Source organism: Physeter macrocephalus, chromosome 4, assembly GCF_002837175.3.
Source record: "Physeter macrocephalus isolate SW-GA chromosome 4, ASM283717v5, whole genome shotgun sequence".
In the NCBI taxonomy this organism is placed as follows: Eukaryota; Metazoa; Chordata; class Mammalia; order Artiodactyla; family Physeteridae; genus Physeter; species Physeter macrocephalus.
The window spans coordinates 72099997-72113062 of NC_041217.1; the positions used below are offsets into that span (position 1 = coordinate 72099997).

Sequence of the window (13066 nt, forward strand, 5' to 3'; positions counted from 1 at the left end):
AGTGCATATTCTTTTTGTTGTTTTGCTTTCTTTTAAGTGACATTTTGGTTTTTTTATTATGATTATGTGGGGGAAAAAACAGGAAAAACATCTAGGTTATTTTGAAGTATCAGTATTATGTTATAATTGATATACACTGTTAAATCATGTTTCTAGACTGCAGGTGCTAGTGATTAAACCTTTCTCTATACTGGTGTTTATTCTCATAGAATTTTAATTGTTCTTTTAAAATTGATTTATGGACCCTGATTTCAACTTAAGCCTTTTTTCCCTTTCTTTGCCTTCTAAAAATGATAACTTAGGCAGATTTCAGCTTAAAATTAGTTGGTTTTTACAGTTTTCAGCTAATTATTTTCATGTTATCAATTTGAAGTTGTTAGACTGGCAGTAAACAAGTTACAGCTGTGCTCTGAATAAGGCTTTTACTTCTCTCTCTTATCTTTCTTTATTTCTTTATTTATTTGGCTGCATTGGGTCTTAGTTGCGGCACGCGGGATCTTCATTGCGGCAGGCATGTGGGATCTTTCGTTGTGGCGTGTGGGCTCCAGAGCGTGCGGGCTTAGTTGCCTTGCGGCATGTAGGATCTTAGTTCCCCTACCAGGGATCAAACCCACGTCCCCCTGCATTGGAAGGCAGATTCTTTAACCACTGAGAGGTTAAGAGAGGGAAGTCCCTCTCTTACCCTTCTTGACTTCTCTTTCTGAGGTCTTTGGCATCTAGCAGATTGATAAGAGGAAAAGAAGAGTGGGATCCTAGGGGGTTCTGTACGAGGGGAATTAAATTGAGAAGCAATGAGATGGGATCAGGAAAAAAAGGTTGCAGAGAAAAGGAATATTTTCTCTTTGTAGAGTATGGTGCAGCTGATAAACTGTAGGGACAGTTTTGGAGTAGTTCCAACTGTTTGAGGTGGAAAAGGTATCAGTGGAAGCTCTACCTACCAAGTGAACTTCTGTATTTTGCTTAGATGTAAAGATTCTGGTATGTTTGTTTAAAAAAATCATTTGCATCAGTTCAGTTTTTAAATGTTAGACATTAATTCTAAAAATTATTAACGATTGTTGATGAGAAAGCTCTGCTGTGCTATTGATTTAAGTTCCTCCCTCTTATAAGAAATTTGCCTGAGAGGAACTTTTTTTTTTTTTTAAATAAATTTATTTATTTATTTTTGGCTGTGTTGGGTATTCGTTTCTGTGCGAGGGCTTTCTCCAGTTGCGGCGAGCTGGGGCCACTCTTCATCGCGGAGCGCGGGCCTCACTGTTGTGGCCCCTCATTGCGGAGCACAGGCTCCAGACGCGCAGGCTCAATAGTTGTGGCTCACGGTCCCAGTTGCTCCGCGGCATGTGGGATCCTCCCAGACCAGGGCTCGAATCCGTGTCCCCTGCATGGGCAGGCAGACTCTCAACCACTGTGCCACCAGGGAAACCCCCTGAGAGGAACTTTTGATTTGTTGGATTTAGAATTCAACTCGTTGTACAATCCCTATTAAAACCACAGCTTTTAGCCTTTTTGACATTGTGAATTAATCATGGGCTCCTGAAGTAAAGGAAGTAAGATTGAGAGTAAATAGAATTAAGGATTCATTCATACTTTAGTTGAAAATAAAGGCTTTTTTTCTCTGTTGACAGTGTCCTCCAATTAAAAGTCTTGTGTATACCAGTTGAAACTGCTAATGTTGATGGGATAACAGTCTAAAAAAGTATTATCTGTTTTGAATGGGGCACAGTAACAAATAATTTGATCTCTTTTTGAAAAACAATTTTTTTCGACTATGTAATACACAAACATAGAAAAAAAGTTCCTAAATGCAGAAAGTACACTGGGAAAAGTTAGGCACCCTTTCACTTTGTCCTCTTTTTTTCCAAGTTCTCAGAAGCAATCACTATTTAACAATGCCTTGTGTATATTCTATAGATCTTCTGTGTATACACAAGCCTGTATGTATTCTTGTTCCTATGACAGCTTGGTTCTAATGTTTGCTTTTGATATTGCATGAATGTTTCTTTGTCTTTTTAATGCCCCTCACGAAAAATGGAAAGAAAGGTAGCACTCTAAGAGTTGAGGTGAGGAGGGAATTCCCTGGCGGTCCAGTGGTTAGGACTCAGCACTCTCACTGCTGGGGCCCTGAGTTCCATCCTTGGTTGGGGAACTAAGATCCCACAACCCATGCGGCTCAGCCAAAACAAACAAACAAAAAAGAGTTGAGGTGAGGAAAGGAGAAAGTTGTCTAATGAACTGTATAACCATGATTTATAATGTTATGGTGATTTTTACTCTAATGCTTTGTAAGATTGATCTTACAGAGTCAGAAAATTCAGGACATTTTATAATGTATATCTTTAAAAAAATTTATTTTATTTATTTTTGGCTGCATTGGGTCTTCGTTGCTGCACGCGGGCTTTTCTCTAGTTGTGGAGAGCAGGGTCTACTCTTTGCTGCGGTGCACGGGCTTCTCATTGTGGTGGCTTTTCTTGTTGCGGAGCACAGGCTCTAGGTGCACGGGCTTCAGTAATTGTGGCATGCGGGCTCAGTAGTTGTAGCTCGTAGGCTCTAGAGTGGAGGCTCAGTAGTTGTGGTGCATGGGCCTAGTTGCTCTGCAGCATGTGGGATCTTCCTGGACCAGGGCTCGAACCCACGTCCCCTGCATTGGCAGGTGGATTCTTAAGCACTGAGCCACCAGGGAAGTCTTATATCATTTATAGTTGATTAAATGTGGTGTTAATGGTCATCAATATAAAATGTCTCTTTGTTACCAGGAATATATCTCCCCCACCCTACAATTATGGATATGATTTTTTCATAGGGAAAAAATCTGCATGTTAGAACTAGCGATTACCTAGTTCAATTCCCTGACATTACAGATTAGTAAGTTGGACCTGAGCTTTGATTTCAATATTTTTCTTTGGATACTGTCTTTAAGAGAGAGGAATGCCTGTATAGTAAATGCATCATTAATGAAGTTATCTAACTAAAAAGGACTTTATAACAAGGTGCTGAGTTTTACAACAGAGTATAATTGAGAATGGACAAAGTGTGGAGCAATATTTGTGATTCTTCCAGGAAAATCTCAAATGCATTCTGGAGGGGAGATGCCTTCATTACCATCAGACAGTCACTCTGCAAAACCAGCAGCCCAGCCTAGGAAATCATCTCAGCCAGATGTCTGTGCCTCTCCTCAAGAAAAGCCACTCAGGACTCTAGCTCACCAAGCTGAGGAGGAGATAGAGGATGGTGGACTCTTTATTCCAATGGGTAGGCTTTCTTTTCTTTTCTTTAAAAAAAAATCCTCTTTATTGAAGTATAATATGCAGAAAACTGCACATATCCCAAGGTATCCAAGTACACTGAATTTTCAAAGATTGAATACACCCATGTAACCAGCAACCAGATCAAGAAGTAATATTACCAGTACCCAGAAGTCCTTCCTTTCATTTATTACTGACACCCACCCATGGGTAACCATTATCTTGACTTCTAGCAGCACAGATTAGTTCACCTGTTTTGTACTTTATGTGAAATATGAATATGTTTTTTGATTGCCTTTTCCCACTCAGCATTATGTTTATGAAGTTGGTCCACATTGTTGCATGTACTTGTAGATTGTTCATTTTCATTACAATATAGCATTCTGTTGTTAGAATATTCTATATTTTCTTTATTAATTCAACTCTTAATGAGTGAATACTTTGCAGTTGTCGGCTACTCTGAATGGTGCTGCTGTGAACATTCTACTGTAGATCTTTTGGTGAACATATATGCCTAATTTTTGTTGTGTGGAATTGCTAGGTCATAGGATTAGGCCTCCTTAAAGTTTTTTTGAAACATTTTATATATATATATATATTTTTTTTTTCTTTTAAATTTATTTTATTTATTATTATTTATCTTGGGCTGCATTGGGTCTTCGTTGCTGTGCACGAGCTTTCTCTAGTTGCAACGAGCAGGGCTGCTCTTCATTGTGGTGTGTGGGCTTCTCATCGCGGTGGCTTCTCTTGTTGCGGAGTACGGGCTCTAGGCGCACGGGTTTCAGTAGTTGTGGGACGAGGGCTCAGTAGTTGTGGCTCTCGGGCTGTAGAGCGCAGGCTCAGTAGTTGTGGCACACGGGCTTAGTTGCTCCGTGGCATGTGGGATCTTCCCGGACCAGGCTAGAACCCATGTCCCCTTAATTGGCAGGTGGATTCTTAACCACTGTGCCACCAAGGAAGCCTGAAACATTATATTTTTATTGTGAAATATAACACATACAGACAAGTGAATAAAGACTTCTTTATTTAGCTTAACAAATGGTTTTAAAGTGAACACTTGTGATTACTTTTTCTCATCGCAAATAATAGACCTCCATTGCTATGTAGGTTAGAAGTTGTGATAGTGGGCATCCATGTCTTATTTCTGAACTTGTGGGAAGGTGTTCAGTATTCCTTATTATGTGTGATGATAGTTGTAGGCTTTTTATAGATATATTGTATCAGATTATGGAAAATTTTTTCCTAGTTTTCTGAGAGTTTTATCACATATTGAATTTGGTCAAATGCTTTTTAAAAATCTCTATTAAGATTATTGTAGGTTTTTTTCCTTTATTTTTGTTTTATTTTTGTTTTATTTTTTTTGGCCGTGTTGTGTGGCATGCGGGATCTTATTTCCTTGACCAAGGATCGACCTCGTGCTCCCTGCAGTGGAAATGCGGAGTCCTAATCACTGGACTGCCAGGGAATTCCCTCCTTTATTCTGTTAATATGGAGAGTTACATTGATTATTTTTTAATGTCAGATTTATTGAGATAATTTTCGTACAATAAAATTTTTTCAGTGAGTTTTGAAAAATGGATATAGTTGTGTAACTGCTACTACAATCAATATATGGAACATCTCTCTCTAAAAGTTCCCTCAGGGGCTTCCCTGGTGCCGCAGTGGTTGAGAGTCTGCCTGCTGATGCAGGGGACACGGGTTCATGCCCCGGTCCGGGAAGATCCCACATGCCGCAGAGCGGCTAGGCCCGTGAGCCATGGCTACTCTCAGCCTTTGGGAACCCGTGATCTCAATTTTATTCTTAACGGTTTTGCGTTTTCTACAATATTATATATAGGTGTTTTACAGTATGTATGTAACCTTTTGCATCTGGTATCTTTTAAAATTTTTATTGAAGTATAGTTGATTTACAGTATTGTGTGCATCCCGTATCTTTCACTTCGTGTAATGCTTTTGAGATTAATTCGTGTTTGTTCTTCATTGCTGAGTGTATAGATATACCACAATTTGTTTGTCTGTTCACCAGCTGATGGACATTTGGGTTCTTTCTGGTTTTTGCCTGTTGTGACTAAAGCTGCTATAAACCTTCACGTGTAGTTCTTTTTTTTTTTCTTTTCTTTTCTTTTTTTTGGGCTACCCCATGTGGCATATGGGATTTTAGTTCCCCGACCATGGATCGAACCAGTGCCCCCTGCATTGGGAGTGTGGAGTCTTAACCACTGGACCGTCAGGGAAGTCCCCACATATAATTCTTTTTTTCTTAAATAAATTTATTTGTATTTTATTTATTTATTTTTGTCTGCATTGGGTCTTCGTTGCTGTGTGCAGGCTTCTCATTGCAGTGACTTCTCTTGTTGCGGAGTATGGGCTGTAGGCATGTGGGCTTCAGTAGTTGTGGCACGTGGGCTCAGTAGTGTGGTGCACAGGTTTAGTTGCTCCACGGCATGTGGGATCTTCCTAAGTTTCTATAAATTTAATTTATAGAAATATAGATTTTGGTATATTGGTATATCTTGTGACTTTGCTATAAATTCACTTATTAGCTTTAGGTACTTTTTTGTAGATTCTTTAGGGATTTCTTTTTTTTCCTCCATTTTTTAGGCCGTGCTGTATGGCATGTGGGATCTTAGTTCCCTGACCAGGGATCGAACCTGTGCCCCCTGCATTGGGAGTGCAGAGTCTTTTTTTTTGTGTGTGTGTGATACGTGGGCCTCTCACTGTTGTGGCCTTTCCCGTTGCGGAGCACAGGCTCCGGACGCGCAGGCTCAGCGGCCATGGCTCACGTGCCTAGCTGCTCTGTGGCATGTGGGATCTTCCCGGACCAGGGCACAAACCTGTGTCCCCTGCATCAGCAGGTGGATTCTCAACCACTGTGTCACCAGGGAAGCCCGGGAGTGCAGTGTCTTAACCGCTGGACTGCCAGGGAAGTCCCGAGGGATTTCTCACATAGATAATTAAGTCATCTGCAAATAAGGAGTTTTTTCCCCTTCATTTCCAATTTGTGTGTCTTTTCTTTCTTCCTTTCCATTCCCTCCTCTCTCTTCCTTCCTCTCCCTCTCTCTTCCTTCCTCTCCCTCTCTCCCTCTCTGTCCATCAGCCCCAATCTTTTTTTTTTTTTTCTTTTTTTTGCGGTATGCGGGCCTCTCAGTGTTGTGGCCTCTCCTGTTGCGGAGCACAGGCTCCGGACGCGCAGGCTCAGCGGCCATGGCTCACGGGCCCGGCCGCTCCGCGGTATGTGGGATCCTCCCGGACTGGGGCACGAACCCGTGTCCCCTGCATTGGCAGGCGGACTCTCAACCACTGCGCCACCAGGGAAGCCCAGCCCCCATCTTATTATGCACTGGCTAGGACATTCAGTACGGTGTTGAAGAGAAGTAGTGAGAGTGGGCATCTTTTCCTTTGATCCTGATCTCTTAGGGGAAATACACTCAGTTTTTCACCACTAAGCTGAATTTGTTGGTTTATAGCTATTGTTTATCAGATGGAGGAAGTTCTCTACTATTCCTAGTTGTGGAGAGTTTTTATCATGAACTGATGTTGGATTTTGTGAAAAGCTTTTTCTACATCTATTGAGATTATCTTTTGTTTTCGTTTTTGCTTTTAGTCTGTCAATATGGTGAATTATATTGATTGATTTTCAAATATCAAAGCATTTTTGCATTTCAGTGATAAATCGACCCTTTTGATCATGATATAGGTATTTTTTTTTGTATCGCTGAATTTGATTTGCTAATATTTTGTTAAGGATTTTTGTGTCTGTGGTTGTAGTTTTTAAAAATATATATATTTATTTATTTATTGGCTGTGTTGGGTTTTTGTTGCTGCGCGCGGGGTTTCTCTAGTTGAGGCGAGCTGGGGCTACTCTTCATTGTGGTGCGCGGGCTTCTCATTGCAGTGGCTTCTCTTGTTGTGGAGCACGGGCTCTAGGCGCGCGGGCTTCAGTAGTTGTGGCATGCAGGCTTCCGTAGTTGTGGCTTGCGGGCTTGAGTAGTTGTGGCTCATGGCCTCTAGAGCGCAGGCTCGGTAGTTGTGGCGCATGGGCTTAGTGGCATGTGGGATCTTCCTGGACCAGGAATCGAACTTGTGTCCCCTGCCTTGGCGGGCAGATCCTTAACCACTGTGCCACCAGGGAAGCCCCTGTAGTTTTCTTTTCTTGTAATATCTTTGGTTTTGGTATTAGGGTAATACTGACCTCATATAATGAGTTGGGAAGTGTTCCTTCCTCTTCTTTGTGTTTTTTTGTTTCTGTTTGTTTTTTTGAAGAGTTTGTGAATTGGTTTTATTTCTTCCTTAAATGTTTTGTTGAATGCACCAGTGAAGCCATCTGGGCCTGGAGTTTTCTTTGTAGGATGTTTTTAACTATGAATTCAATTTCTTTAACAGATAAAGGGCTATACAGTTATTTCTTTGTTCTTGAGTGAGCTTTGACAGTTGGTATCTTTTCAGGTCTTTGTTCTATACAAGTTTTTGAATTTATTGACAAAGTTTTTCATAATATTCCTTTGTCATCTTTTTAATGTCTGTGGGCTCTGTAATGATGTCTGTTCTTTTATTCCTCACACTCATAATTTAGTCTTTCTCTTACTCATTCTGGCTAGAGGTTTTTCAGAGAACAAGCTTTTGGTTTCATTAATTTCTCTATTTTTCTGTTTTCTATTTTACTGGGTTTTGCTGTTTATTATTTTCTTCTGTCTCTTTGCTTTAGGTTTAATTTGGTCTTTTTCTAGTTTCTTAAAGTGGGAGCTTAGGTCATGGATTTGAGACTTTATTTTCTAATAATACTATAGAATGTATCAATTTCCCTTTAAACACTGTGCTAGCTATTTTGATATATTGCATTTCATCAACTTCAGTTTACAGTATTTTCTAATTTCTCTTGGGATATCTTCTTTGACCCATGGGTTATTTAGAAGTGTGTGTGGGGCTTCCCAGGTGGTCCAGTGGTTAAGACTCCATGCTTCCACTGCAGGGGGTGCAGGTTCAATCCCTGGTCAGGGAAGTTCTGCTTGCTGTGCAGTGTGGCCAAAAAAAAAAAAAAAAGAAAAGAGGTGTGTGTGTGTGTTTTTAAGCAACAGAAATGTATTTTCTCACAGTTCTGGAGTCTTGGAATTCCATTATTAGGTGCTGGTAAATTCAGTTTCTGTGAGAGCTTTCCTCCTGATTTGTAGGCACCCACCTTCTCACTGTGACCTCACATGGCCTTTTCTTGGTGCATGTGTGTGGAGAGAGAGGGAGTGAGCTTTGTGATATCTCTTCTTATAAGGACACTAATCCTATAGGATCAGGGATTCACCCTTATGGACTCATTTAACCTTAATTACTTGCTTAGAGGACCCATCTGCAAATACAGCCATACCAGGGGTAAGGCTTCCAACGTATGAATTTTGGGGGGACACACATTCAAGTTAATTTTGGGGAGACACACACATTCAGGTTTTCTGTACAGTATTGGAGTCCTATTCTATGTTCAGTTTCAGAAGCTGGTTTTTTAAAATGTAATTTTTATAGTTATAGAGTACCATATGGCTTATAACAGCAAAAACAAAAATCCACTATAACTTTTTAGAAGTGTGTTTTTTCACTTCCAAATATTTGGAGACTTTCCAACTATCATTTTGTTACTGATTTCTAATTTAATTCCCTTGAGTTCACATCATACTTTGTATGATTTCAGTACTTTTATATTTATTGAGGTTTATTTTATGGCCCCAATATAATCTTTATTGGTAGCTCTTCCATGTGTATTTGAAAAGCATATATATTCTGTTGTTTTAAGGTACACTGTTCTGTAAATGTCAATTACAAGTTGGTTGACAGTATTGTTCAGGTTTTATTTTTTTTTATGGATTCTTTTTTTTTTTTTTTGGTCTATTCTGTCAATTATTGAGAAAGGCATATTGAAGTCTCCAACTTTAATTGTGGATTTGTCTATATTTCTTTTCAGTTTTGTCAGTTTTAGCTCTACATATTTTATTTATTTATTTTTATTGTTTTTATTTTTTATTTATTTAAAATTTTTTACCTGTGCCACCTGGCATGCTGGATCTTAGTTCCCCAAACAGGGATCAAACCTGCACCCCCTGCAGTGGAAGTGTGGCGCCTTAACCACTGGACCGCCAGGGAAGTCCCTAGTTCTACATATTTTAAAACTCTGTTTTCAGGTACATATGCCTAATAACATACATTGAGTGGGTTTTGAATGTTAAGGCAAACTAGCATTTCTGGGGTGAACCTATTTGGTCATGATGTATTAGATATTCTAATATATTGTTTAAGGTTTTTGTTTCTTTGTTTATGGGAGATAACTGGCTTTAATTTTCCTTTCTTATGAGGTCTTTTTCATGTGTTGGTATTAGCGTTATACTGACCTTATAAAATGAATTGGGAAATTTTTCATCATTATCTGTTCTCTGGAAGAGTTTGTTTAAAACTGATGTTATTTCTTTCGTAAATGTTTTGTACGCATTCACCAAGGGTGCTCTCTAGCCCTGGAGTTTTCTTTGTCAAAAGCCTTTTAAGTTTTGGATTAAATTCTTTAATAATTATAGGATTATTTAGATTTCCTGTTTCTTTTTGTGTCAGTTTTAGTAAGTTGTGTTTTTCAAGGAATCTGTACATTTTCTCTAAATTGTCAAATTTGTTGATATAAAGTTGCTTGTAATGTTTATTTTGGTATGTCTAAGATTTTTAATGAGGTCATCTTTTTAGTTCTGATTTTAGTGAGGTCCTCTTTTTATTTGTGTCTTATTTTTTTTGTTGATAAGTTTGGCTAGAGGTTTATCAGTTAATCTTTTTAAAGAACCAACTTTTGGCTTTCTTGACTTTTTTTTTCTATTTAATTGATTTCTGTTCTTTTTTATTTCCTTCCTACAATCTACGTTGGATTTGATTTGTTCTTTTTTAGCTTCTAGTAAGATTTTTCTTTCTTTCTTTTTTTTATTAATTAATTTATTTATTTTTGCTGTGTTGGGTCTTCGTTTCTATGTGAGGGCTTTCTCTAGTTGTGGCTAGCGGGGGCCACTCTTCATCGCAGTGTGCGGGCCTCTCTTGTTGTGGAGCACAGGCTCCAGACGTGAAGGCTCAGTAGTTGTGGTTCACGGGCTTAGTTGCTCCGCGGCATGTGGGATCCTCCCAGACCAGGGCTCGAACCCGTGTCCCCTGCATTAACCCGTGACCCCTGCATTAGCAGGCAGATTCTCAACCGCTGCGCCACCAGGGAAGCCCAAGATTTTCAGTCTTTTTTTTCTAATATATATATTTAAAGTTAAAACTTGCCCTCTAAGCATTGCTGTAACTGCATTCTGAAAATTTTGATATGTCATACTTTTGTTTTCATTCATCTTAAAATATTTTTAATATCCATTATGACTTCTTGACCCATGAATTATTTAGAGATATGTTGCTTAATTTCTAAACGTTTGAGGATCTGTCTAGTTAAATTTCTTTATTGATTTCTAGTTTAATTCCATTGTGGTCAAAAAGCATATTGTATATGATTCCTGACCTTAGAAAATTCTTGAGTCATTTAGCTTATGGTCTGTTCATGTGCTGTTAAAAAGAATACATATTTAGTGGGTGTTTTATACATGTCATTTGAGTCAAGTAAATTGTCCTATATATGTCTGTGAGGTCAGTTTTGTTAATGTTGTTCAGATCTTTTATATCTTTACTGATTTTTTTTTGTCTGCTGTCATATGTTACTGATTGACATTTGTTAAAATATCCAACTGTGATTGTGGCTTTCTCCTTTTTTTTCCCCTTTCAACTTTTGTTTTATATATTTAAGCTGTATTATCAGGTGCACAGAAATTTAGAATTGTTATGTCTTTCTGTTGAATTGACTCAGCATGAAATGTTCCTTTTTATCTCTTTCTTTATCTTCTTGCCTTAAAGTTTGCTTTGTATTTGATATTAATGTGTACATGGTATAAGTGTTTACATTGTTTTGCTTTCAACCTTTTTTGTATCTTTTTTATATAAATTTATTTATTTTGTTTATTTATTTTTGGCTGTGTTGGGTCTTTGTTGCTGCATGCGGGCTTTCTCTAGTTGCGGAGAGTGGGGGCTACTTTTCGTTGCAGTGTGCGGGCTTCTCATTGTGGTGGCTTCTCTTGCTGCAAAGCACAGACTCTAGGCGCGCGGGCTTCAGTAGTTGTGGCGCGCGGGCTTCAGTAGTTGTGGCGCAGGAGAGTGGGGGCTACTTTTCGTTGCAGTGTGCGGGCTTCTCATTGTGGTGGCTTCTCTTGCTGCAAAGCACAGACTCTAGGCGCGCGGGCTTCAGTAGTTGTGGCGCGCGGGCTTCAGTAGTTGTGGCGCACGGGCTTAGTTGCTCCGCAGCATGTGGGATCTTCCTGGACCAGGGATCAAACCTGTGTCCCCTGCATTGGCAGGCAGATTCTTAACCACTGCGCCACCAGGGAAGTCCCCTTTTTTGTGTCTTTATATTTAAAATGTATCTCTTATAAATAGCATAGAGTTAAAAGAAAAACAACAAAAAACCTTGTCTGAACATCTTTGTTAATTAGATTGTACACTTCATTTATATTTAATGTAATTTCTGATATAATTTTCTATTTCCCTATTTCTTTTTTGTTCCTTTATTTCTCCTTTCCTTCTTTTGGATTAATCAAGTGCTTTTACTTTTCTTCTCTATTAGCTTTTTAGTTTTGTATTCTTTTATTTTTCTTTTACATGTTACCCTATAGATTAATATGCAGTCTTTGAAATTACTATAATCTACCTTAAATTAGTACTTTTACCACTTCCCAAAACATGTAAGAACTTTATAATAGTTTTACTTTATATATCTACTCCTGCCTTTTGTGTTATTGATATTGTATTTTACTTCTTCATTTGTTTTAAACCCTGCAAGACATTATTATTATTGTTACTGTCTTAACCAGTCCATATTGATTTATGTTTATCACATAGTTAACCTTTCTTGTGTCTTGATTCATCCTGAAGTTCTTTTTTTTTAACATCTTTATTAGAGTATAATTGCTTTACAATGGTGTGTTAGTTTCTGCTTTACAACAAAATGAATCAATTATACATATGCATATGTTCCCATATCTCTTCCCTCTTTTTTTTTTTTTTTTTTTTCTCTTCCCTCTTGCATCTCCCTACCTCCCACCCTCCCTATCCCGCCCCTCTAGGTGGTCACAAACCACCTAGCTGATCTCCCTGTGTCCATCCTGAAGTTCTTTATTTTGCCTTCATCTTGGGTCATTTTTTTTCATCTTGAGGAATTTCCTTTAGTATTTCTTGCAGACCTGGTCTCCTGTCAATGAATTATCTCAGATTTTGTTTGTCTGGAAAATAATCTTAGTTTTGCCTTCATTTTTTTTTTTTTTTTTTTTGCGGTACGTGGGCCTCTCACTGTTGTGGCCTCTCCCGTTGCGGAGCACAGGTGCTGGATGCACAGGCTCAGCGACCATGGCTCACGGGCCTAGCTGCTCCGCGGCATGTGGGATCTTCCCGGACCGGGGCACGAACCCGTGTCCCCTGCATCGGCAGGCGGACTCTCAACCACTGTGCCACCAGGGAAGCCCTTGCCTTCATTTTTAAAAATTATTTTCACTGTGTATAGAATTTTAGGTTGTTCTTTTCCCTGCAGAACTTTAAGATGCATTCTGTTATATTCTGGTTTCCATTGTTTCTGTTGCAAATTCAGCTATCAGTTTTGTTGTTACTTTGATAATTTGTCATTTTTTCTTCTGCTTCTAAGATTTTCTCTGTTCTGGTTTTAAGCATTTTGACTATTATGTGTGTGCTTGGGTTTTCTGTTTTTATCTGCTTAGGGCTTGTAGAGCTGCTTGAATATG

The 13066-nt window shown here is 38.9% G+C and overlaps 1 protein-coding gene across 2 annotated transcripts in view; it reads left to right on the plus strand.

Annotated features, from left to right (window-relative positions):
* The window catches only part of GON4L (gon-4 like), a 96698-nt gene that overhangs the window by 7183 nt on the left and 76449 nt on the right, over positions 1 to 13066 (plus strand). For both annotated transcript variants that reach the window (XM_028488772.1, XM_007110398.3), the window contains exon 3: positions 3058 to 3249. In XM_028488772.1, coding sequence (XP_028344573.1) covers positions 3058 to 3249 — 192 coding nt within the window. The remainder of the gene's footprint in view (positions 1 to 3057; positions 3250 to 13066) is intronic.